The sequence below is a fragment of the Oenanthe melanoleuca genome, chromosome 2 (genome assembly GCF_029582105.1).
Source record: "Oenanthe melanoleuca isolate GR-GAL-2019-014 chromosome 2, OMel1.0, whole genome shotgun sequence".
Taxonomy (NCBI): Eukaryota; Metazoa; Chordata; class Aves; order Passeriformes; family Muscicapidae; genus Oenanthe; species Oenanthe melanoleuca.
The window spans coordinates 140,780,621-140,808,019 of NC_079335.1; the positions used below are offsets into that span (position 1 = coordinate 140,780,621).

Consider the following 27,399-nt stretch of genomic DNA (forward strand, 5'->3'; position numbering starts at 1 on the left):
AGTCTGCAAAACATTACAATCTGCCTAAAGAGAGATACGTAATAACCTATGTTACAAAAACAGTGAAGAATATTATTAAATGCTTGTAAATGAACATTTTTAGTGCAGCATTCCCATCTGTAAGAGTGACAAGCAGCAGCAGTGAACAAGACCACTGCAGAGGCACAGCAGAAATGGGACAACTGCTATTACACTGTTTGCAGCACCAGGCTCTGTTCCAGGTGTGCTTTGGAAGGAGAAGGTTCTGTGTGCACAGTTACACTCTCCTAGTGCTTGCCAAATTTATCTACAAGGCTTTTACTAGGAGAATTCATTTTTACCAAGACAACCCTGGTTTTTTATCCTGCTTAGCAAAAACTTGCATGAAACAGGTATTCAAATTTTTTCAATGAGTTTTGACAGAGAAATAAAAAGAAAGCTTTATATGTAATACACCAAGAATTCTCACAGGTTAGATTAGTTGGTTTGATAACCAAAGGCTAGAGTATGTTTAAAATGTAAAATGGAGACAACAAGATGACTGCTTTGGGGTTGTTTGCTTAGGTTTCTAATTCATTTAATTAAAAAAAAAAAAATTACAATATTTTTTTCTTTTTCTAAATACTGCCAGAGGTACTTCAGAACTACTGCCTTAATTTTCATATGACTACACTACAGAATAACTTCAAGATGTTTTAGATGGGGAGGCCTGTGGCTGATTTTTCAAGTCTTACCTTACTAATTGTCTGAAACACAAGGCTTCTCTAAGAGGCACTGTATTTTCTGTGACTGAGATTGTTCTAAAAGACTGAATTGAGAGGAAAGAGATTACTTAAATATTTTTTCCAAAAAAGGTGAAAATTGAAAGCTAAAGAAAGGATTAATTTTTTTCATTTGCATTGAAAAGCAAGTGCACAGGAGGTCAAACACTGACAGCTTTGGGTTTCTTTTGTGCCTCATTTGTGAAAATTAGTTATGACCATCCCTAATTCAAGAACGAGATGAAAAACTAATCATGAGCAGCTCAAAAGGAAGACACCATTATCACAATTAAAGCTCTCAACTGCTGTTGAAGAAAAGCTGGTTCTTGAGACAAGATTCATGGTTAACTGTAACTATAAAGATTTACAGTTCTTCACAGAATAGCCTGACAAAGCACACAGGGTGCATGTAGCCATCATGCTCAGGATAAAGAACACCATCAGTCCATTCCTACCCTATCTCTCAAAGTAACAGAGCTCATGGAGAGTCTTCTCTAGCTTCCAGGAGATCTGTGCTGGGAAATGCTCATCTGTTCACATGACACGATCCAGTGGAGCTGAAAACACTGGCATCTGATTTTTTCAATTGTGCGGCATACCAGCAGAGCAAACAGCATCACTTTCTCCAAAACAGAAAGCTTAAAAGCATCTCCTCTTTACCCTTACATGAAAAGGTTTCATAAAAAAGAGATTTTCAAAAGCAAGAAGTGCCACGGACAGCACAGCTATGATCTCCTGCATGAATGCTCAAGGCCTAGTAGAGACTAAACAGCCTAAAGGAAAACAGCATGAAGAAAACAGCTCTCCAAATAGCCTTCTTTTTTCCTTTGAGCCATACAACATCACAGAAAATGACAAAGAAGAGACTTTCTTTGTAGAATACAATCACCTGAAAATAAATTATAATTCCCAAAGATAAAAATAGGGAAAAAGAGTATTTCAGAGACTTGTATCACTAAACAACTTTACTCAAAATCTGCCTTTTCCTGGTAGAAATGACAATTCCTCCTGCAAAACAAATTCACCATAGCCTTTCAAACCTTCCAGACCTTTTATGTCAATGGAGACTATTTCTGCTGTTGCAACAGAAGAGAAAAGTGCAATTCAGAAGGGAGGCCTCTAGTGGCACCAAAAAATATCTGGTGAATAATTTATTAAGCATGCTTTCAGTTCATAAATCAAACCAGAAAAGTTTTTTAAAGGTGGGAACTTTGTTTCTTGTTGTTTGTTTTTTTGGTCTTTTGTTTAAGAAAAAAAAAAAAAAATCCCTTACCTCTGGTTCAGATTTTCCTTCTGACTTTGCCTGGCCCACTGGAGTGATTGGTTTAGCTTTCATCTCAGGCCTTCCCTGGGAGTTGGCAGCAGCAGTGGCAGACCTGGTGGCAGGCACGGTGCTGGTGATGGGTTTGACCTGAGCAGCCGGGGCGGAGCTGCGCCGGCTGCTGCTCATGTCCATGGCGTGGGACGGGGCGATGGGCAGCTCGCGCAGGTTGCTGTTCCTGGCAGCGCTCGACTGCAGCTGCTGATTCGAACGCTTGACAATGTTCTGTGATGGGGTACTCTGAGAAGCAGAAAGGAAAGAAACTGCTGACTTCCACCACAAACCAGGCTGAAGTGGTTTTGGTTTCATATCTTCCTGATTTAGTTCAGTTTGGGGAAACAAGCTTTGTTAAGAGGCAAAATATTTTTAATGTCAGGAAAAAAAATACAGAAATGAGAACATTTTAATAACATTTTAAAGACTTAAATTCACTTGTTTAACACCATTCTCAGAAATTGGATTCACTGTGTCATTTCCTTTCCTAATTGAAGCAATTATGCTAAACTATAGTTATATTTTCTTGAGCACTGCTTCAGGCTGTTGTGCTACCCAACCTACCAAGCAGCAGAATATGCTGCATTGGAGGAAACTCACAAGACAGAAAAGGTATTATCTGGACCAGAACACTGATCAACAGATAGGCCTTCAAATCAAAAGTGTCACAGAACTGGGCTCCCAAACAATCAGACTACCAGCAGTTTTAAAGCCTTATAAAGCAAATCTATCTTTCATAACCCCTTCACTGCTACTGCTTGGGCAACTGCAACATCTTCTATTGGACCCAAATCAAAAACAACACTGAAGACGGGAGGAGAAAAGAAATATACCCATGGTATTTTTCAATGCAGATTATAAAATGATCGAGGCAGAAAATGAGCAAGAAATGGTAAAAGTAGGGGAAAGAGCAGGAAGGGAATAAATAGAAGTGAAAATCCACGTTGGTGAGTTTTGAAACCTATGCTTACATGCCTGCTAGTCATGCAGGACACTGATATACATGGTACTTACATGCCTTGGCTTCATTGGACCCTGTCGTGGCTGACACTGCATCCTGTTATTTGGCTGCTGCTGTGTGGGTTGCATGTGAGGCCTGAACTGTGGCTGGTTCATGGGCATCAAGGGCTGCGGGGGCCCTTGGAGATGGTGATGCTGCTGCTGCTGCTGGTGATGATGCTGCTGAGGCTGCTGGTGATGGTGCTGCTGAGGCTGAGGTTGTGGCTGAGGCTGTAATGGAGGATGCATGGGACCCTTCACATGAAAAAACAAAATACTTTAGTTTCAAGGTAACAAACTCCCAAAAAGCCACTCCAGCCTCCCAAGACCTTAGAACTGTAAGCAGCTATGAACCATGCTGAACTAAAATCATACAGAGGAAAAAATAGACCAAGAGAAGCAGTGTAAGTTCGTTGCACAGTAAGGCAACAGTTCAAGTAAAACCAAGCCGAAATCAAGGGTTCCTGTCCTGTACACCGTTTTCTAATGACGCTATCTGGCTTTCTGCACATCCCCAAAGCGCTGCCCCGCTCCCCGCCCAGCCGGAGCCCAGTGCCGGCAGAGGGCGCTGCCGCCCCGCGCGGCCCCGGGCCAGGGCCCGGCACGACACCGGCGACACCGGCACCGAGCGCCACTGCAGCAGGGAGAAGATCCATCTGTCTCTCCCAGCACAGCAGCAGCACAGGACCATGCCGGCGGCCCTGCTGTGCCGATGGCTCCGGCTCACCCTGCCCGGCCCGTACCTGCATGCTGGGCTGCGTGTGCGGGGACAGGAAGGGCTGTCCCGGCGCCTGCAGGAACTGCTGCCGCGGGGGGATGAAGGGCCGCGGGGCCGCAGAGCCCGGCTGGTTGAAGTGCAGGATCCCCACCGGGCCCTGCGGCTGCATGCTGGGCCGCACCGGCCGCTCCCGGGGGTACACGGGCTGCTGGCCCTGCTGGCTAAAGGCGGGCCCGGGCGGGCTGAAGGGCAGCGGGCTCTGCGTAGGAACGGGGTGGGCGCTGTTCAGGAGCGGGGGAGGCGGAGGCGGCGGGGGGCTGCGCTGCTCGAACAAGGGATGACCTGGGAACCTCGGATCTGTGGGAACCAGAGAATTGATTAAATGACAACCTCCCCGGGACACAAACATGTTTTGGAAACAAAGCGCTATCTAGTCTGTTTCAGAAAGTAGCCCTGAAATTTGCAGAACGCAAAACTGTATGGGATGTTTTAATTATAAGAGCTACCTACCCCCAAGGCTATCCTTCTCTTGCTCCTGTCACTTGTGTATAAAAGGAATTGATCCTTCCTTGAAAGACCAGCACAACTGGTACTTTGCTGGAATCAGCAATACCTTTTGGAAACTCTACTTTAATAAAATCAATGAAGGATTTCAGCGATTAAAACCACAGAAGACTCATAAAGCATTGGCACCATTTGTTGACCAGGTATTTAGCACATTTTTATATATTGTACATGTGTAAATACCTGCAAAGTATTATATATATACACACATTACACATATATGGTAAAATATAAACATGCACTTGCCCTCTCTTTTGTTTGCTAGGCTGTACCATTTCATCTAACCTTAACAAATTTCTTACACACAGTCCAGGAGGTTTAAAGAGTTACAAGAGGAAACCCAAGTGTATGGAGAGCTTGTTATCCACAATATAACAAAATGCAACAACTTCATCCCAACAATCACTTAGATGTTAATTATTTTTGTATCTAAATATCATGGTAGCTACAGGTGAAGACGTTTTTAAAAAAAGGTAAAAATGCACATCAAAAGAAGTAAAAAGTATACTAGACAACTAGAATTTCTGGCATCTACCAGCCTGTCTAGATCAAATGGGATCTTCCAGCCTTCAGGTTTCCTCTGAACACTTGCAAGTTGTGGGAAACACAGTCACAGTGCAGAGTCACTCTAAAAAGGTGGGTGTTAACTAACTGGTAATGGGATTGAAATGCTCACCTGCTAAGAAGAAAGGATCTCTGTCCTGAGGAGGTGGAGGAGGGAGTGGTGGAGGGGGTGGGGGTGGCCCTCTCCACTGGTCCTGGATTGGCAGCCTCGGGGCTTGGGAGAAGTTGGTCGGAACTGGTCCAGGCGCGTGCTGCTGGAAGTCTGGAGGGCCCTGTTTCATAAGGCAGAATTCAAATTAAGGCTACCATACAGAAACTTACGTATTGTCTGCTATAACTTTTTTCTCTTAAAAATACAATTGCTGCATGAATTATCTCCTATCACCTGTACAAACTGACAGCCCTCACTGAGTCATTCCTTCACAATGGAAGATATATTAAACCCCAGTACAGTATCTTGAAATGAATTCACAATGTTTAATAATCACTAGCACCACAGGAACGCCATTTCTTCTCAAGCTTATTGAAATCCATGCAATTATTGACCTTCTTTCCCATTAATCCAAAAAAATCTGAATGTCTACTTTAGAAGACATTCCTGACATTTATCTTCATAAACCGTACTATTCTTCATCATCAATTTAGCACATTGTAAGCTACAGAAGGGAGCAGCTTTACAAAAAAAAAAAAAAAAAGGGTGGGGGAAGACAGACCATTTATGGCATCCAGAAAATTGAAGAAATCATCTTTCTAAAAGAATTAAGAGGAGAGTAACATTTCTGTCTATTCACAGTTTAGCATTTGAAGCATTATAATAGTATACAATCTTCTTTCCTCCAGTAAGGCATTGGATTTTTTTCTTTTCTTAATGCCTTGCATATTGCAGGAAGCAGTATGCTATTACAAAAGCTGAACTCTGCAGAAGACACACTTAATTGAGTAATTCACACCAGAATTTTTTTTAATATCAAAAGTTGACAAAATACATTGGCAACCTCTGATATACAGAGAAAGCTTTGCTTCGCATAAATGATATTCTCAACCACTTCCTTATTGAGTAAATTAAGTAGGTAATGAAAGTAATCTGTGAACATCCTTGCTTTCCTCTTAATAAAGATTGTGAAATCAGTGATGGGATCTACATGTGATGCTCACCTTGAAGGTTAAAACTTGTATTGCTCAAGACAAGCTTTTCAAAACAGACTGCAGACCAAAAACTCCCTACTAGACTGAAGTATCATCATCAGGAAAGGGCCAAACAACTAAGCTGCAGCAGCTTATCTTTTATCTCTTGCGTTGCCCTCATCAAGGGTATGCACAGTCTCACCCTACCATATTTGTACTGCATGAAGACTGGAATTTTAGGATAAGAATTTCTCACACAGCAACAATGACCCTGGAGCATACTCACTATCAAAGCAGCACAAGACAGAGCTGTTTTACAGCCTTCTACCAGCACAATACAGCTGACTGGCAAGGCCCAAGTAGGTGAGAGGCACCAAGGATCAGAACCATTATTAAATCTGTGGCCTTCCTGAAACACCTGAATGGGGATATGTGAGATACTAAGACTTGTTATTTGGGACCAAAACTGTGACTACTTATTTTGTATCATTATACAGCCATCAACTGTAAATACATTAACATTCCTAGAGATTAAAGGGTCTATATCCCCTTGCCAGTGCTTCCAGTCAGCTAGTCTCCTGTGCGTATTTCATTCAGTGAAAAGACATTATATTACACCCAAGCATGACAGCCCTCATAACACACACTGTTTGTAGGAGGAACTCCACACTTCTGCAAGCAAAGAGTTAAAATACGTCATTCCTGCCACCTTGGAACTGACTACTACCTTTGAATTTGCTGTCTGCAAACAACAGCAGTTGGAGCAAGAAAGAATTGTTTGAGATAGAATAAAGTGGAATTTACCTGGTCCATAAAGACCTTTTCAGGTTTAGCTGAACAAGGATGTTCAATTGCACTGCCCTTCCCTCATGCTGAGTGGAGCAGCACCGGCTGCCTGCCAAAAGATCAACTGAACACAAACCTTGAGGATCCTGACCCTTCACTCCCTAAGCACACCTCCAGCATCACTGCACACAGGAGCTGCCAGAGCTACTTTCAAACTAAGGTTAGATGCACTCCTCATTTCGCAAGCCTTGGTGATAAAAGCCTACTTCTCAAAGTATTGCTCTTACAGCAATCCCAGAGAATACACAGCTCTTCCACATGCTACACATCCTTGAGGGAGGCACCCAGCAAACTCATTTTTAGCTATTTAGTCATTAGTTTACCAGTGGATAATGCATAAGGTCATTGCAACAGGAGCATGGGAGAACCTAGTTCAACAGGGCAGTTGCACACAAGATGGTTTTAATCTTGCACCTGAGTTACAGCACGTAGTCACATGCTCATCTTGCATCTTGGGTCTTGACAATCTTTTTTCCCCATTTTCAGAGAGCTTAACTCAGCAGGTCTCAAATTCCTCATATTTTTCCATAGACATACGCCCACACTTATCTTAGTCATTTGTAAAATAGCCAGCAAAAAACAAATTATGTGGAAACTTACTGAAACCTGGACTAATAAATCTTAAGTGTCACGTATCTGCCACCCGAGCTGAAGAACTGGCAGCAACAATGATCTGTCTGGGCTTGGTTCCAAGCACCAAATGGCAGAGCAGTGATCACAGCTCCTCTACCTATTTCTTGCAATCTCTATGTATTCTGCCCTGCTCGAGGTAACAGATCCTTACCAATCTCTCCTCTCACTCCCAAACTTCAGTTTTAGTGCTAGACTGAAAGGCAACAGGCTTAGGTTTCAAAATAAGGAGCCATCTCTGCTTCTCAACCACATTTGTAACCCAGTCTCAAGCATCTTCCTCAGTATTAATTTCCTGCCCGATTTGCCTATTTGTTCTGCTGGTCCTGGAGTGAAGGTCTCTCACTCCTTCAGATACATTCTCTGACTCCCATCGTGTCTTTCACTCTGCCCACTGGTTCCTAATCCCAGCATGGATCCAGCTTCCCAGCTTCCAGACTCCAAGCTGGTGGTCTTGTGTTGTGGCAGCTGGTCAAGATCTCCTACTTACTTCACTCAGCCCATTTTCCTTGCCTGTACACCTACACCAGGCCATCTCCCCTCCTCTTCCTGCCATAGAAGCAGCAGGCACAGGTTGAAAAAAATCCAGTATGTTTATTTTAAATAAACAATTATTTGTACCAGCCTTCCCTCTCCTGCCAACCTGTACCCTCATTATTATGCCCAGATTTATCTCCTCCTAAGGCAGCCCTGAATTGCAAATGCATGGAAAGTCCTGTTGAATTTCACACAGCCCTTACGTACTGAAACATCCTCAGTTGCAGCCAAATTCAATTTTCTTCCTTGGAAACTGAGCAATAAAAAAACATTTCTAAATAACTCACTTGGGCACAAGAGTATTTTTCCACTATTTCAGTCTTGCAATGAAAGTATTTTGAAAATTTCAGCTGAAAGGATTCAAAATGAGGCCAGCACATCTTGGTTTAGGCCACTGAAGCCTATTAGTATTACACACACTGAGAGCAGCTGTATATTTCACATAATAAAGAAACAAATCTTTATGAAATAAGCTTTAAGTAAGTTTTACAATTGAGTAATACAAGGTCATTTTAGGTCTAAGAAAGCTCACACTTTTTAAAAAAGTGGTATTATAGTTTATTTACAAAAAAAAATACATGAACCAATAACCAGCAAGACATTTTACTGTTAAAAATAATAACAATGCTGATTTCAAGCCCCCTGTGATCTTCTGCACCAAAGGTGTCCATCCATCTTAAGAAGCAAAACATTTAGCGTCCTCTAAATATCTGCATGGGTTTAACACAAAATAACAGGTATCCAACTCTTATCTAAAAGCTGGTGTCAAAAAATTCCAACAAATGCTCACTAAGATACATTAAGATTTTTTTTTCTCTAGTTAATAGTATATGTCATATAAGTACACGCTGCTACACAAGTTTGGGTGAAAATAACTCTAAGAACAGTCCAAGAAAGAGCAAGAAGGTAGTATCTGAAGTTTGGAACTCTTCCTATTGGCCTCTCTTTTTTCATCCCTAGCAGTTAGAACTCTGGGGTTTTTTCCACTTTTTAAAATTCCAGGTTCGCTAACAAATACCTACTTATTTGATTGCTGAGCAATCAAATGTATATGACATTTATGTATATGACATTTTGAAAAACTACTAAATTATGACTGATCACATTTCTTGGCAGATAACCAAAGGCCAATCATGCAAAATTAATTGCAAAGACATTTGTTATTTGCTGAAAAACGAATTACCAATGTTTGCTTCTAAAAAAGAAAAATTAGTTTGATTCTTTTCCTTCTTACACTCATGAGAGACTGACCTCCACTTCCTTCCTAAATCAGCTTTGCTTCTATATCCATAAAGACAAAAACTTCTGCCCTAAGTAACAGAAAAACAGGGAGGGGGAAGCTTATATTTTCATATGTTAAATTACTGAGATTTTTCTTCTGAAAAAGCAACCAGGATAATTCCAATAGGAATTCGATTGTGTGATTGATTCATATCACACACTACATATGAAACTAATACTCTAATGTTCAACTTCCTCCAGACACATATGAACCTTTTTTAAAAAAGAAAAGATATAAACTATAATAGGTACTTTTCTAAATTATGTTTTATCTATTATTCTCAAATGACATGACTTTTTTTTTCCAATTCAACACAAATACAACCATACTACCACTTCAACTTTTACTTATGTCAAATTCTAAGCACCCTAAAACCAGTACAAAATACTGTAACAGTTCTCCATTGCTTAAACTTTTGAAGGTGGGCTTGGTTTTTCTGGTGGGTTTTTTGGGGTTTTTTTGCGCCTAACAGTAGTTAAACTACTATTTTAGTAGTGGATTATTTTACCACAAACATTAAACTCTACATTCAGCAACTATTTGTTGCTAATAACCCCCAAGTGCCCTCTGGTATTTGGTAGAAAAGACCACTCAGAGCTATTTAACTTCAAAAATTAATGAAGAGCAGGTGCAAAAGCCAGGTTTCATAATGGTCTGTTTTTGATAAAATAAGCATACTGTAACATAGATGCATAATAAATCTTTATATGCACAGTAGTTACTCCCATTTTTCATGGTTTTGCTATCCGGACAGTTTTAAATTACACCCAACTATTCAGTACACACAGCAGCTAAGAGTCCCTGCAAAAAACATTTTAACTATTACTTCACCATTATTAAATCTTTCAGGAAACTTCCTTACTCAGTGTTCAGAACACCTATTTTTAAGCTAACAGGTTCCAACCTAACAAAAGAAAATTGTAAATTCATATGATCAGCCGCAGTTCCAAGGTTTTACATCTCAGTCCAACATTGGGGCCAACTCTTAACACAAAGGACAAGGACAAAAATTTATGTGTCTTCCCAGTGAGATTCCACAAGGTTGGTTCACATGCATACAGAAATGGTTACCATGACAGCTACCAAATGTCCATAAGAGCGACCCAGCAGCTGTCTGTATCTTTTCCTGTTTTTAAGGAAAGCTCTGAACTCCATAAATTGATTTACCCTCATGAAATTTTATTTTGAAAATTCAAGAAGAAAAAAAGGTGGTGCATAAGAATATAACACCTGAGGTCTAGAAGGAAATTACACTGGAAATTGGATTCTGTGTTGATTTCTTAAGAGAACAAACACAGACATTTCAGAAATACTTCAAAGGAGAAGACAACACCACAGTGAAGTGCTACTGGCAGGTATTTTGTTTTAAATCTTTGATTCTGTGCTGTTTACTCTTACAAAAAGATGTACCCACTCTTCCTCCCACACACACCATAATTTACTGCACTTCAGACTGACATATTTATACAACTCTGAGTAACTGCAGGTTGTACAATTTCCCCTTTTACTAATTTCAATTATTCAGTATAGCTAAGGCATAACCTACACCTTATCAATCACTTTTGGAAAAAAAAAGGCGATACAAACTTGCGTCTACAATTCATTAGAGTTGTGAATAGCTCATTGAACATGACTTTCACACACTCGTGCAATCCCACCTTCTGAAAGAACACGAGATAAGGTTACTTTAATCCTTTCAAAGAACTGCACTATTTTGCCTTCCTTTTATCCCTTTAAATATCCTTCCTAGTTAAGAAATTAACATTTTCTCTCATACAATTCTTACACAAATTGTACTTTTACTTTTCTGCATCTCTTGTTAATTACATGATGTTATCTCCAATAATCTATTCATGAAGCATAGATAACTTTGGTTACCAATAAAAGGGAAAACTTAGCATAAATTGCTTAGCACAAAGTTAATCTTATAAAGCAAGGAATAAAGAGGATCTAACAGCTATTATATGATTTATCAGCTTCTCTAAAAGGGTCACTCCACTTTTTTCATGAGACTAATTAAATACCTTAACAATGTCATTGAAACTTCATGAATCTTTCAATAAAATACACCCTGCCTGTACAACATGTTTTCATTTATTAATCTCACTTAAAATGCAAAGAGCTAGGAGAACCCCATTGACAGTTAAGCAGGGCCACTCAGTTAATTCTTCTTATATGGTTTAAATGCAAAGAATAATGACCACTATAACCTGTGACAATTAAAACTATAGCCATCTGTCACAAGATGTTAATCCTCTTATTTCAGCAGCCCCTAGACTTTTTAAAAAGCTTTCCTAAACTACCTACCTTCTGTGCAAGGAACTCACTTTTCATCCTCTTGTGTAGGAAACCCAGCTCATATATCTTGGATAAGGTTCAAAAATTTGCAAGTAGAAATATGCATCAGTATCTTCCACAAAACATGGGTCTTCAAGTTTCACAGTATATTGTTTTAGTTTGCAAAGCATACAGAAAGGAATGACTCATGGAAATTTATTGTAATAAAATGATTTTTTATACTTTTTAAATACAGTTTCAGTGATTCACTATTGTTCCTCTGATGTCTATGGCAATCACATAAGTCCATCAAGGTGAACTAAACCTAGCAAGCACCACGGTTTTCTCAAAAGATTTAGGATAAGCTCACCTAATACAAAAGACACACCTTGAATTCATGCCAATCATGAACAAAAAAGTTCAGAGTGCCCACAAAAGTCCAGACAACAGTTTTATGTTATGCATATATGAGTCTTTTCAAAGTTGCTAGAATATAACTTCTGAGGGGAAGATTGTACACAGATAGCCAAGCACTGATTCAAGTCTGTGGACTGCACATATCCTGGCACTACAGGCAGACCGAGTCAGAGAGAATGGCTTGATATTTTCAACTGAGCTGAAAGAAATTTTTAATATTAAAATGCACCATGCAACTTGGACAAGCTCCTCTTTGACACTACACAACTCCAAGAGATAAGAAAGTGTTGGGAGACTTAGGCAGAAGTACAGACCATCTGTAAGGGAAATCAATGCCCTATTTCAATGTTTAGGGTAGCAAAATAGAATTCAGCCAACATGGTAAACCAGTAAAAGTGAAGAAAGGCATGGAATCCTCTGTTATTTAAGCCAACTCATGATCAAATAGCTAAAGTAAGTAACCCAGGCAATACAGAGAGAGGTGGGTATTCCCAGCAGACTGACAATCCCTAACAGTTCAGGAGACCAAAGCTAAAAATGAGAACTATCTTATACTAAAAGTGTCCCTTTTCAGCAAGTTTCAGGGCATCCCCACAATACATCCAGCAGGAACACGTTCATATTGCAAATGCTATTTCTAAGAGAAGCAACAAAGCAGACGGGCCCATAAGCAACCACTTCTCCACAGGAGAACTTCTGCTTCAGAGAGTCCTTAATGAAATACAGACATAGAAAATGTACTGGTAATGAGATCCCAATTCTAGATTTAAATTCCTAATTGAAAGTGCTGAACATGCAAAAACCCCACACTCCCATCCATCGATTTTGTATGGACGAAAGAAGAGTGCCCCCAGCAGAGACAGACCATACTGAGAAACAGTGGGACACACAAGCTGCTGCAACTTGCACAGACTGAAGGAAGAGTAAAACCCAAACCTCTGAACTCACAAACCTAAGGAATCTCTTATCATTAAATTCTTAAACTAATTCATCTAGAAGATTCAGTTTCACTTAAGTTTGCAATCTTCTGCAGGAGTGAGGTGTAGAAGAGTGCATAATTGTTTTTGTACATCAATGCCCTCTAACTTTTAAGATTAAGCACAATACAAACAAATTGGGGAGAAGACTGTCATTTAGAACAATTAACTCTCCCTTGAAAGATGGGGATTTCATAATCATTTAGTAAAAATCAAATCCTTCTGCAAAGTTTTCAGGATGAAAGCTAACAGTTTTATGGATGTGTAAAAAATCAGGAACTCCTGTTGTCAGAACTAATGAGATAAGATCTTTCCCTCGGACTCTGCAGAAACTACTCCACAGAAATATCATGATGTTTATGTGTATCTTGGTGGTCAGCAATTCACTAACAATTCTTGAAGCTACAACTAAACTGGATCATGAATATCAAATTCAAGATTTCTACATTACACTCCAATCTTGAAGTTGCAGTTACAATTTATTTAAAAACAATCACGGAACTTCAATGTGACCTGGGGATAATACTTCCCCCTTTAACAAAACATAGTCAGGTTGCTACAAAAAAAGTCAAGAAGCAGCCAGCTTTACAGAAAACAGATAAGAGAATTGCTGCTAACCTGGACTATGAAAAGGACCTGATTATTCAGTAATCAAATTGCTGGACTGAGGATTTTTAGTTCTGTTGGGATATCTCATTTTTGATGCGTTGTTCATATCTGACTTTAGAATCACATTGATGTTAGAACTTTATCTACTCAAGAGTCCCTAGTATGCCTGCAGGTACTATTTATGCATTGGGTAAAAAGGCCAGAACATTTTAATCATTTTGGGTATCCTATAGTCAACTCATAATAAATCTCTGATTTGCCTTATTTTATTGTTACAGTAGTGACTTACTGCTTTATAATAAAATTGAGCATTTTCACTTTCACATTCTAAAGAATTAGCAAGAACTGAAAGCACAGAAAGTGAATAAACACCAGTTTATAAATTTATTCTTTTTCGTATTGTGATGACACAAATGTACTGAGTTATATTTTAAAGTACATTTTCTCATCTCAGTGAAACAGCTTAAGATTACTATCATCTAATACTCTCTAGTATTATAATAGACACGTTTTAGTTCTCTATTCACTGTTTAAGCTCTAGATTACTCTTACTGTATTGTACTCAGCAGACTGCATATTTTAATTGGATTTCTTTACAAGTCTTGATTTTTGCAAAGTAACTCTTTAACATTGTTTAATTTATGGCAGAATAGCATATGCATAGTATTTTTCCCTCCTTGCGTTGATAAAAAACTGTGCTTTGCTTAAAGTGGTTTTTTTTAACGCTTCACATTTCATTCATAGAAATACAGAAAAACCAAAGTACAACCTACATAACTAGATAAACAGAAACTTTTTTACTGTAAGGGTGCCTGAGCACTTGCACCATCCTTGGAAATATTCAAAAGCCATCTGCACGTGGTCCTGGGCAACTGGCTTCAGGTGGCCCTGCTTGAGCAGAGGGATGGACCAGGTGACCTCCAGAGGTCCCTGTCAACCTCAACCATTCAGTGATTCTGTGTTCAGCAAGTACTAAGCTGAGATTGAAGAAAATTTACTGTCATTAACACAGGGTAAAAAAAAAAATCTACAATACCAGTTTTCTTTGGCTGTGCTAAACAGCCATCACCTAACAGAAAGGTAAGTGGCACTAAGTACAAAATATAAATGCACAAGTTTTCTGCTCCATTTTACTGTCTACAGAGCACATGCACACTGGAGCCAACATGACAAGTTAAAGGGTTACTGCATTTAGATACCAGCCATTTCTCTCTTATTTAATAGCTGTTACCATCATGTTTAGCTGCTGCTGCTCCTCCTGCAGATGGGAATTCATTGATATGATTAAATTTGATGGTATGATAATGTATGGTAATCGTGATTAATCAGAAGCCCACTAGCAAATGGAGGATGTTGGGTATTATGTCACCTGCATTTTAAACTGCATTCCCTCTATGGCAGCCTGACAATACTTGACAGCTGGAGCGATCTCATGCTGCATTTGCTTGCTACTACTTATAGATCTGATAAGAGAAAGTGCCCATCATTCCTTCACTACCTTAAGTGCTATAATTACAGAGCTTTGCAGTCAAGTTGTGAAAACAGTACCTGTTAAAAACCAAAGCCTTTTGCTAGCTGCTGAACAAGCCGTGTCTCACATCTGCAAGGGCTATAATCTGAAAGAAATGTAATTTGATGCAGCAGTCTCATTCAAACATGATTTGCATGAAATGCTGTGTAAAGCAGTATCCAAGAAATGTCAATCAACACCACCTGATACCATGTATTCTGTTAAATGAAAACAAAATGCTTTCTACACTACCTGTGATCTGCCACTACTACACAGCGATAGAGGGAAAATTTCATTTACTGCTACTCATTATAGTGAAGCCATAGCTAAAGCAAAATAATTGTGAGGAAGTAGAGAATCATTTTCACAACTGGCTTCGTATTTCCATTAACAGTTTGTCTCCATACATGCAGCTGCAAACATGTATTGTGTACTGGTTACTAAATATCAGTTTTAAATGACTGCCTGTGGTCAGATGCAGGACTGTTTATAATTTTTCCTTACTATGAGTACTGCAGAATATAAGCCCACATAAATAACAATTCCTAAAAACCCCTTACTCACATGTAGCAACTCATGATTGAATTTGAAACAATGGGGGGAAAATTTCCTCCCTATTTGCATTTCCCCTAACTCACAGCAAACACTTTTGCAAGGAGTTTTGTTCTCAAAAGCACTGGAAATTCCTGCCTCTATATCCTCTAAGAGGTGGTGCCATAGACACAGGCTTGCTGTAACACCATTAACCCAACCCATATTTGATAAAATGATGGTGGTGTGATCCATGTCAGTCCAAGGATCACCTGGGAAAAAAAAAGTAAGCTGTATTCTAATGTACCTTTTATAATTAATTTGTACAGCACTAATACATAGGTTTTTTTAAAAACAACTGTTTCAAGCAATTGACCATGAAGGACAGCAACTTCTGTTTTGAGCAATGACTGGTCACTTGTTTAAAAATCCCTCACAGATTAAATTGTTAAGAAATGTTAAAAAACAGTGTTTGGAACACAAAGAACACTTGAAAGCCCAGAAATAAAACTACTGTTTTCAGAAATGGTGCAAAAAATGAATCAAAACGAATCAACTAACTTTCACAGCATCCATTTGAGACACCACCACCTGATGTGCTGGAGATCAAATGGAAGCATGTTAAATGAGAACATGAAAAAAGTTTACTAAGGTATTTGCTCTTAAAGGGAAAAAAATGTATTTGAGATAAAGATTATTTTAAAAACAAGGTCTAAGTTCCAAAAACAAATAATGTCCAAACTCCTGAGAAAAAAAAAGACAAACAACATAGGCTATTCACAAGGGCCTGAGGATAAATCACCCTAATAAAGTCTTAAAAATACTAAGACATATGTTTTACGATTTAGCTTCTTCAGACATGAAACCAAAAGTTATCTGAGACACTCTTCCAGTGCACTAAGGTGTCCCATCAAAAGAGAAGATTCATGCATTAAAAAATAGCAAAGCCTTTCTGGAACAAATCAGTCAGGTAGACACTGATGCCACTTCATCTTGTGCTTAGTGCCACTTCAGACTGTTCCCAACTTCATCTCTGCAACTCAAGTTGATTAAAGGTGTTTGTGGGCTGGACACCTGCCCAGTTCACATCACACCCAAGGTGATAGCTTAAGGACAACAGCTAAATGAGAATTTATCCCAGGCTCCTGAAAGTTTTCCTGGCCAAAGGCATACAGCTCCATTAACAGGCTCTGCTCTCTCTGCAGCAGCTTTAGAGGAGGATCCAGGGCAGGGACAGAGGGGAATGACCTTAGACCTGAGGAATCCCTCTCTTCTGCCTTTAGCAGTGGGAGGCAGGCTCTCTGCAACTTCCTCTTCTCTCCAAATGCCCCGCACTCAAGCCACAAATCTGGATGCTGGGGATACCTCACAATTTCTGACTGAAGAACACTGATACTTTCCCTCTGCCATGTTCCATCCTAATGTGGGCATGACAACACTTCTTTCACTTCTGTATGTCCATAAAATACTGCACACGTGTCATGCAGTATTATTACTTCTGTGTTCATTAAGTTAAATAAATGATGTTTGAAGCTAAAAGCTTCTTTAAATTTTTCTTCAGGCAAACACTGAAGTACTTTAGACATGGAATGTGCTGGTGGACTCAGATAAGTTGATGATCCAGATTTTTTAATCCCTTAACTTCCAGCTTCATACTCACTAATGCTCTGGAAATAGTCAGCTAGCTGCAGCCTTTATATAATATAAAGTGTTTAGAAATACCTCTTCCATTTTCTATTTTATTTCCTCTTCTCTTGTTTTACCCCATCTTTCTTCACAGAACACAGAAATTCAAAGAGAAATTAGCCCAAATAACAAACACTGGATGAAGGACAGGAATTATAGTGGTCCCTCTTGTGTAATATAAAACCCTCCAGCTCCTTTCACTTCACTGAAGCATCCACAAGAATGAGTAAATTGGTCAGAAAACACATGAAAAGTTCAGAAGAGCCGTAAGAGCAGTCTGTGAATAAAGTCTTCGGTGACATTCCTTCAAATGGATCAGTCCCCAAAGCAGATCATTGTGAAATACTAACTGTGACACTGGGACAGGAACTCTGGAAAAGGCCTCTAACCACTTCAAACAAAGGCAGATGATAAAGCCAGACCATCAGAAGGACTCTACCAAAGAGGTTATTTAATCTATTCTTTAAACTGTTTAAAGAAAACATGCACTTGGCACTTGCACAGGTCCAGGTTAATTCAAACCATGCTTGAAGACAGGATTACTGTGAGCTACAGCCACGAGTACTGTACAATTCAGACAAACAGAACTCACATCCTTAACTCCCAGATCCCACAAGTTCACCATATTTCTCAGTTGTGACACCTCACATCCACCATTCATTCAGTCCTTATCAGTTGCACATACCCTTTAACTACCATTCACACCAAGTCACCTCAAATGCTTACAGAGTAACAGATAAGACAACTTGAATCAAGCAATCAAGATTACTGTCAGTGTTAAAGTAACTCTAGTAGGCAACACAGATTCATTCCCTTGCATCTTTTCCAGTACTCCCTCTCTAAGCATTCCAAGAGTTAAGTTTTAAGAAAGAAATAATTGCACCACGAGCTACCCTGAAATATTAAAATTGAGATTCAAGGTTAAGGGAATTTAATCAGCCCCCACTCTAAGCAGGTTCAGTCCTGATCAACACTAGCCTGACATAGCACTACATTATTTCCTATAATTTAGGTCTCACACCATATGTTAACATGCTCATTACAACTTTGTTCAACCCTTCAATTACATCCTTCTGCAGAAGGTTGTAAGAATTAACCATTACATGGTTACAAGTCATTTCATCAGCCCTAAATTAACAACACCTGGTTTCCAATAGATTTATGACTGGCAATTGATTAGCTCTGATTGAAGTTCTTCCCATATCTGGAGCTCACTTTGCACTGAGAGGTTTCTCCCCTACATTAGATAGAAAGTCAGGGACAAATTTTTCCTTCAGTTATGGCATTGCCCACATTTGGTCTCTTCTTGCAAGAATTTAATTACTTCTCATGTTTCCACCTCTGCCACATTCAGGTACAAGAAACCATCCAGTTCAAAGTTCAAGGGGAAAGCAGACTGCAAATATTTAGTTCTAACCCCATTATCTTTTAGGAGCAAAGCAATCAGAAAAAATCAGTTAACTATTATCCTTTGATTATGCAATCCTGAAAACAAGAGCACATTCAAGTTATTGCATATCCAGAGATTCTTTACACAATGAAGAAAAAGCAGAATGTAGTCTGGAGTAAGTCTCTGATCTTTTTCAAATGGCTTGTCAAAATTGTCTAACCATTGCTGCCTTGCTTTAAGTCAACATTTATACATAAACAAGTGAATTATAACAGCACAAAGGCATCTGACATGTAACAGCAAAAAAGGTAGTTCTGCAAGATAAAACGTTAGCCAGAAAGTAAATTTGTCTTCAGCTCAAGAGCTAACATACTACATTTAATAAAACAAACATGAGATATGTACACAGTGACACTTAATTCCTAATCCTAATATGACTGATAACCTATGCAAAATTTATAAAGTACTTCATAAGGGAAGTCCACTTTATAACTCAGTGAGCTGTGGAAAGATGAAGCAACTTTCTCAGGGTCATGCAGCATGTTACTGCTGAAGTAGAAAAAAAACCAGCCAGGGTAACCAAATGACAGTGCCAGATCCTCCTCCTCCTCTTGATGAAAATTTAATTACACTGGCTCTTATCTGGTGCATTGCTTATACAAATAAAAAAGGCAGCAAGCAGTCAAGTTTTTCCTCCAGGCAAAAGGAGCAGGAGTCCTACCAAAAATGTTCCATTTCCTTTATTCCCTTTTAAAAACTGCTGCATATAGGTTAGTTAAGTTTGCAATACTTCTCAACTTGCAACCCCAAAAGTGAACAGAACTAAAATCTAATTTCGCACTCAATTAAAAAAAATTAATTCCCAATTTTTCTACACTGATGTAAACACACTTCAAAGATGCCAATTACAATGTCTTTACAGATATTCCTTATCCTTTAACTTCTTTTCCATCCCAAATTGTGTTTATTGGTGAATCAACTTAGCATCAAAGAAAAACAAATGTAAGACACTTGTTTTCATAAAAAAATAACAATTAAAATTACTTTCAAAATGTAAATAAGGTTCTAAAGTCTGAAGAAAACTATTTCCTCTAAAAATCACAATATTTTTAATTTTAAAAAGCTCAAAAATATTTCACTGAAGATAAAATATAACATGAAATTACTTAATGAAACTGTAGTTTCAGCTTAATTTTTTTAAGATGTCACAGAAGGAATGCAGCAATGTAAGGACTGTTTCTCTGCAAAATCCAGACATCACAATTCCTCAGTTATACATCCTGTATGCAAAATATTCTGTATTAAAAACTAGGTCCATACTGAGCAATCAAAAGTCACAGCAGGTTTCTGAAATCTACTTCTTTCCAGCACATCTGATCTCTATGTCAGTAATCTACTTTGTGATACTATACAGAAGTTCAGACATCTATTTTCCTCCCTCAACACCACACACATCAACAAGGCTGTTTTTGTGTTTTATATATTTGGAAAGCATAATATACAGGTTTTTTTCTTGAAAATACTTCAGGTAATATTGCATCCTAGCTATTTTGCTTATTTTAATACTCTGCTAAACACTTAACTAGAAATTTAGGATAACAAAACTGAAATGATGATAACAGTTCTAGAAGTATGCACTCTCCTTCCATTCATGGAGTTAAAAAAATTATCAAGTGAAATTAGCCTAGTGAAGCAGCTAAGTGTCTTGTTTGTTTTCAAAATCAGAAACATAAAAGAAAGCAAGGTCATGCAATGCCAGTTCTATTTTTTATATAAAAAAGATAAGGCTGTTGAAATACCTTTAGTAATGATAAAAATGATTGCTGCATTTTACAATAATACATATTACTGCTTTTTAAGCTTAGGGATTATTTCAAATAGCCTTTTACTATATCAAATAAAATAAGAATTCTATTTATACAGAAAGAGTCGAGTAATAAAATGAAGCCCATATTCCTTAAGACAAGATGCATTCATGCCTTTCCCACTGGAGAGACTGGTTCAACAATTTTACAGTTAAACAGAATTAATTCTACTCTCAAAAATCCATTGACCTTAAGCTTTTAACAAACATTTTCAACTGCAGAGTGTATTGTCAATATTTACAAATCCTTAAAATTATATTTCACTAGAACAGCTTTTATTTGCTATATTAATATTTCCTTGCAAATGTATGCTCATCCATATCAGAGAAGAAGAAACAGCTGCTACTCACAGGAAATCTCTGGGGTCCTACAGCAGGTCTTGGTTGGGCGGGAACTGGCAGCAAGGGCACTGAAACAAGAAACACCTTTTAACACCATTTGTTTTACCTAACAGTTGGTGTAGTTATTTCCAAAAGGAGTTGCAACAAAAAGCCATTATTAAAATCTGCTACTTTTACTCTCATATGTCACAGTTCCTACAATTAACTTTGAGCAACCGTTCCCTCCCCTGCAACATGCAACAGGGCAATTAAGCTTCTCCTAGTTAATTTACATAATTTAGTTCTGCATTTTCCAGAATTAAATTGCTTCTTGTTGCAGGAAGGCAAACTAGAATAGTTATTCAGCCAAAGACATCTCTTAGACAAAGCTGACAGAGACACTAACAATAATTTCATGTTTCAAATAGAAGGGTACATGATTAATTTGCCTTCTCAACTTCACGCCACTCAACATTTCCTCTAGGCATCTCCCAGTCTCACCACCAAGCTACACAAGAAGATGAATATGAGAGACTAGCTGGTATAAAACCACTGCTCATGAGGGTAAAATGAGGCAGGCAGCTGCAATTAACAGCACACAAAAACTACTTAGTCTGTCCTTGCCACCACAGTGGTGTGGGCAACTGTGATCACAGATCTGCTGATCTCAGATGACTGGGATTGCATAGAGATACCAAGAAGAATTAGGAGACCTTTCCTGAAAAAACAACCTCTAAGACAAGTACTTCAGGGGGATGAAAATTAATGATTTGTCCTTACAAATCCTGCACTTTGAAAGGCTAGTCACAAAAAGCTGTTTCCCAAAACATTCAGTTAATGTTATGGCAAAAATGCACAAAGTGCTACAGCTGGATCACCTTGGGAACTGAACCTATATTTGAATCTCAAATACTTTACTGTGTAAAGACAGCTTTCCCATTTTCCAGTGCACTTTTTATTTCCTATCAGAGTTGTCTAAGTGGTTAAAAACATTTAACATTTCCATGTTAAACAAAAGGCCTAGAGAAGTTAAATAAAGCATTTCAAACCACACAACGTGTTTGCTCATTTACTAAAAGCTTTTAGGAAGTTTCTTCTCCAGTTTGTTTTTAGCACTTCTGAAAATGATACGGAAACATTTTCCAGGCAGGGTTAAGCACTGACTTTGCAGACAGCTACTGTGTTACAGAGCAGGAAAGATATTAAGAAATGCTGCTAGTTTGAGAGAGAGGTTGGATGCATTTCCCAACAAAGAAGTCTGCTAAGATGCCTCAAAAATCCCTTTTCCCTTGGTAACCAAGGCACATGAACTAATGCATTAGCGGGGTTTTTTTTCAGTTCATGTCTATGTCTGGCTTCTATCCACTTTTCTTAAGTACTTGTGGTTTGCTGGTTCAGAGACTGATGGGGTAAACTAATTGCAGCAGTCTTTCAGCACGGGAGGACTGTGGGCAAACTTTGTATCACATTACACGAGAAAATGACTGGAATAGTTTCATCTTGGCTTCTAATGAACACCTGTCAGTATCAAACAGCCATGGCCACATGGAAAAAAATACTGATAGGATGCTCTTGACAGACCTAGTCCTAAAATAGTTCAGGTATTACAGGTCAAAGAGGCACTGAGAAAAATAGCATAAGGTGGGAAATGTACAGAAAAGTCAATTGAACAGAGCACTAGAGTCTATTTCAGTATCCTGCCTCCAGCAGTAGCATATAAAGTCATATATTTATATATTTTAAACAAATTAATTTCATAATCATGGAAGATAGTAGTTCAAACTCTGAGCCCTTTCAATCCTTGGACACTTCCTTAAGAAGCAAAGAAGTCTCAAACCCTCATTTTCTTGATGGCAAATATTACATAGGTGTGAAAAGTATGTTTCAAAAATAAGACACAGCATGGCGTAAGACACTATTTTAAGAAAATTAAATTGCTTCTTGCTATAAATTCCAATGCTATACTTGAAAAGATGAAGAAGCAATTCCCACACTGATAATTCAGGAGAATTACAATGTGATTTTTCCCAAGACACCAAACAGTTTTCAAAAGGTAAATGGCATACTGAGCTGCCATAAACTGCTCATTAGTTCATGTCAATTTTGGCAGCACCACGGTATCCCTGAAATAGTTACATGTGGTATAAACATTTAAGGAGAAAAACTGCAACACCTATTATCATAGGTTAAATCAGTATTTCATAGCACATCTGTGTACAGTCCTTCAGCACTAATAAATTGATCATAGCCAAGTTTGGACACAATTCAGCAAAAATTACTCCCTACAACTCAAAACTAATTTGCAGAACAGGACACAAAGAAAAGAGAAAACTATGAGAAAAGCTAAAAGGTATGGGATTCAAATGCCACAGGAGGCACAGATGAACACCAACTGCACAGTACCTGCAGCAGGTATCCACAGAGGATCAGCTTTTAGAGATTTTATAGACCAAGTCCTTAATCATTTATGGAGCTTCAAAGACTAAAAATAGTACCAATTCATCTGAAACAAAACAGACTTGAAAGTAACTATTTTTCCAAATCAGAATTCAAGGCTGGGCAGGGAGATGGTGGCTACTGTGAAGAGATTTGCCTTTGAAACATCAAAGGAATAAGCCAATGATAGGATTCCTCAACAGTGCTTCTACTCCTTTTCAGGCTGAAGTAGTTCTCGACTAGAACTGCTGTACATGGTATTTTATTCACATGAAAATTTCGTAACAATTTACAGGAGGTTTGAGTCTATTTTAGAAAATACTGATACAGTCGATGCATTTCAAGACTAACTCAAACCAAAAAGATGTTTAAAAACTGTATTTCTATCATCTGCAGTTAGGAAAAGTGTCTCTGGTGCTGACAATTAGAAGAGTGTGAGCTTTATCCTGCCATAAAATTAGAGAGGAAAAAATGCCAGTCTACACTAAAACATGACAGCACACCATTAAAATTACCAGAACCTAAGTGTGCATATCATGCACTTCCAGACATGGCATTTTTAGCTTCCAGGCATCACATTTTCAACAACAGAATCCCAATAAACTTTGCACCTATCTGACTGTATTCCCCAATGTGTAAAGCCCCTCACATATCTGGAAATATGTTCAGCCAAGAAGGGGCAGGACATCATCAAGAACACCAAGTCAATCTGATCTTTCATCCTTCCTGTTATCCTGAAAGAAATGATGCTCTAAGTGAAATACATCCTTTTGTTGTCAAAAATCAGTCTCTGCCTACTGGGGCTTCAAGTAGATGGATTAAAGGAAGACTTTTTAAGAGGAAGTTTGGAACAGCACTCCCTACACTGGAATTTCTATCTACCCTTTGCCTGCAGTGACTGCTTTAAAATTCACCTTAATATGCAAATACCATTGAAATTTTTAGAATTATGCTAATTTCCAATACATTTTCAATACATTTTCACATTTTCCTTATGTGTGCATTTACTTTCATGTAACAGATTAAGACTGAGATGGCCACTACTCAGTCACTGCAGGAGACTCAGCTTCCAATACATGCTCTCTAATCAAGAAGATTAAATTTCTACAGCGACTTAAAACATTGTATTTAATAGTATGCTGCAGACCTATTAGCAGAAAAATTCAGTAGTCTTGCCAAGGACTCTTTCAGTGAAATGAATGGCACAAAGGGATTTCATATGAAGCAGCTGCTATCAATACATAGAGCAAAGAATGTCCTTGCTGAATGCAGGTTTTAACACCATTCAACAATCGATCACTCATTCTCCAGGGCTGCTCAATCTAAGAGAACATCTGGACTTTTACAAGTCAAGAAATGAATGTGCACATAAAATCAGCAGATGAAAGAGCTAAAAAAAACCAAGAACCACCCTCCTCCTTACAAATTCAATACTGAAGATTTCCGAACCTGCAGGAGGTACACAACTTTCTGGAAATGAGGATGTGCATGAAGACTGAAAAACAGACTATGAACAAGATCAAGCAAGAGACCAACAGCTACAGTGACACAGACATAGTGGTAAAGCCGAGAAGAGCCTAAAGCTGCCCAGTAATGTGAAAAAAACCCTCCTCAAACAGAAGAAAGAAAATACACCACGATACTTTCGACATTTGGCAAAAGGACAAACCCGCAGTAGCCATTCCCAGGATTACAATCACGTTTGCTTACCTAGATAGAAAAATCTGATACTGTTTCACAGAGAGAGCAAAGGCATCTAGAATTGCCTAAAACCAATTTTTGCTTCTCATTAAACAGTAACTTACTTTGGTAGTGCTAGAAAAATGCACAGAAGGTACAAATCCACAAGTAAAGGTTCTTTTGGAGTGTTTCCAGATAATCTGTCCTGATGCATAATTTGGTTGGAAGCACCACAGGGAAAAGCAAAATAAGCTCTCTGACACAGCTACTACAAAGCCATCTGTGAGAAGAACAACAGACCTCCATATACTGGCAATATTCTACCCTGCCAAATCCCTACTTTTCATTGGTCAAATCAACGAAGCAAAGATAGCACTGGCTAAGAGTTCTGCTGACATGAAGGAGGGGAAAATACAGAAAACCTAATGGTAAATATGTATAAATATTTATTTATTTAGTCTGTCTTGTCCCAATGTAATCAGGACTATGCAGGTGTCTCTTTTTCTAACCCTCTTTGGGATTAAACACTTTCTCAATAAGCAGTAACATGAACAGCTTTGCTGAGAGCTACCCTCAGAAGTGTAGTCCAAATGTTTGTGTTAACTTAGAGAAAAGACATATTTGCATATTTGCAAATCAAAACAATTACAGAAGTCAGTCTGAAAGGAGAATTGAGGGCATGCATCTTTTCAAATAAGGACAGCAACTGGTATCTTTCACAGAGCAATTACATTGCAAGGAGTACCTCAGTACCCTCTCACCAAACAGGTAGATGGTCCTGAGAAATTCACCAATTGTAGTACTTTCCTAGTTTTGAAAATTGACAATTACTGTTTTTTGAAAAATCACATCCTCTTTTCAGTTTCCATTTTTACTGCTCTTCTCAGGCTTTACATTAGAATAGCAAACATGATAAAAGATGAAAAGGCTTTGCTTGTTCAGTTGGTCACAGTCCAACAACATTATGTCTTACTTCAGGCAAAACATTTGTTTCAAGCTTCAAGAAGAAAACAGAAGCCTGAAGCACATTTCCATGAAGTGATAAACAAACAAATTGTTCCATCTCTGGCAAAAAATGAGATGAGTCACGCCTGCATGACTGGGAAGCTGCTCAGAAAGCTCACCTTGCACAGGCGTCACTACCGTCCCCTTGAAATGTGGATTTATGTGTATGTTCTTCGGTTGCTGAGGTGTCACTGGAGGAGGAGTCATCATTATTCGAGGTGTTTCTATCTGAGGGGGCATATGTAGCCCTGGAGGAGGAGAAGAATGATGCTGATGCTGTAAAGGAAGCAGAGATTGTAACTGTTGCTGCTGCTGCTGTTGTTGTTGCTGCTGTTGCTGTTGTTGTTGTTGCTGCTGCTGCTGCTGTTGCTGCTGGAACAGACTCATAACAGGTTGCTGGTGTGTTGGAATTAACCTCTGTGAGTGAGTCTAAAGTCAGACAAAAGAACAGAGTCACTAGGCTTTAAAGTTAAAATATCCTGACATAAATGAGCACAAAACCAAGACATCTCTGGAGAACAATTAAGGCCAATTATGAACAGAGAAACTTCTTTTCCCTATAATCAACTGGAACCACTAAAAACCACCAGCATAGGAAAGCAAAGGAGCAATCAAAAACATTCATATGAAGAAGGGGACAGCAAAGAGCAAAAAAGCACAGGGAATGCACACACATTCACTCACTTTTTATAAGTTTATGTGAAGATCACTAGAAATCTGAGTCCTAGTATCAAAACAAATCCCCTACCTTTTCTCTCATGTATAGAACAGCCTCTCTGACATAACAGATCTAGCACTAACAAAAGTCAACATACAAATTCAGATATCAGTAGAGCACAAATTCAAACACTCTTCAACATCAGTACAGCACACCTATCCATACTGCTTGAACAAAAAACTCATTTGAAAATACCTTTTAAAGGTATCTCTCCGAACGTAGAAGAAAGTCTCTTGCTGCTTAACTCTTAAAAACAAATGGCCAAAATCAGTGCTAATAAAAAAATATTGTGTCTCTTTTTGGAGACATTCTTCTGCCTCTCAAGTCACTGTTACTAGACCTCAGTCCTAGTCCAGTACCTTCCAAATGGCAGTGCAAGAAGATAACTGGAGGTAACCTTTTAGCAGCAAAGGTGTGACATGGTTTCTTTCAGCAGCACACATAAAGCAAAGCAGCTACATGGTATGCACAAGATACTGTGATGAGCACAATAATGCTTAGATTTAAAATCAAAATAGCTTGCAAGGACTGCAGCAAAACAGGAAAAAAAATTATTAACCTCCACTGCTTAAAAAGCACAAAATATACTACTGCAGGGCTCTCAAGAACTGAGATATCCACCAATTCCTGCCAGTGACCAGCACCTACTTACTGCTGT

The 27,399-nt window shown here is 38.6% G+C and overlaps 1 protein-coding gene across 8 annotated transcripts in view; it reads right to left on the reverse strand.

The window, feature by feature from the left end:
• Positions 1–27,399, reverse strand: part of RBM33 (RNA binding motif protein 33) — a 97,592-nt gene that overhangs the window by 35,569 nt on the left and 34,624 nt on the right. For 4 of the 8 annotated variants that reach the window (XM_056483671.1, XM_056483676.1, XM_056483672.1 and 1 more), the window contains exons 9-14: positions 26,143–26,452; positions 20,933–20,991; positions 5,013–5,172; positions 3,798–4,129; positions 3,070–3,309; positions 2,014–2,301 (exon numbers count right to left, since the gene is read on the reverse strand). In XM_056483671.1, coding sequence (XP_056339646.1) covers positions 2,014–2,301; positions 3,070–3,309; positions 3,798–4,129; positions 5,013–5,172; positions 20,933–20,991; positions 26,143–26,452 — 1,389 coding nt within the window. The remainder of the gene's footprint in view (positions 1–2,013; positions 2,302–3,069; positions 3,310–3,797; positions 4,130–5,012; positions 5,173–20,932; positions 20,992–26,142; positions 26,453–27,399) is intronic. The other 4 variants (XM_056483677.1, XM_056483675.1, XM_056483674.1 and 1 more) reach the window with 1 other exon arrangement.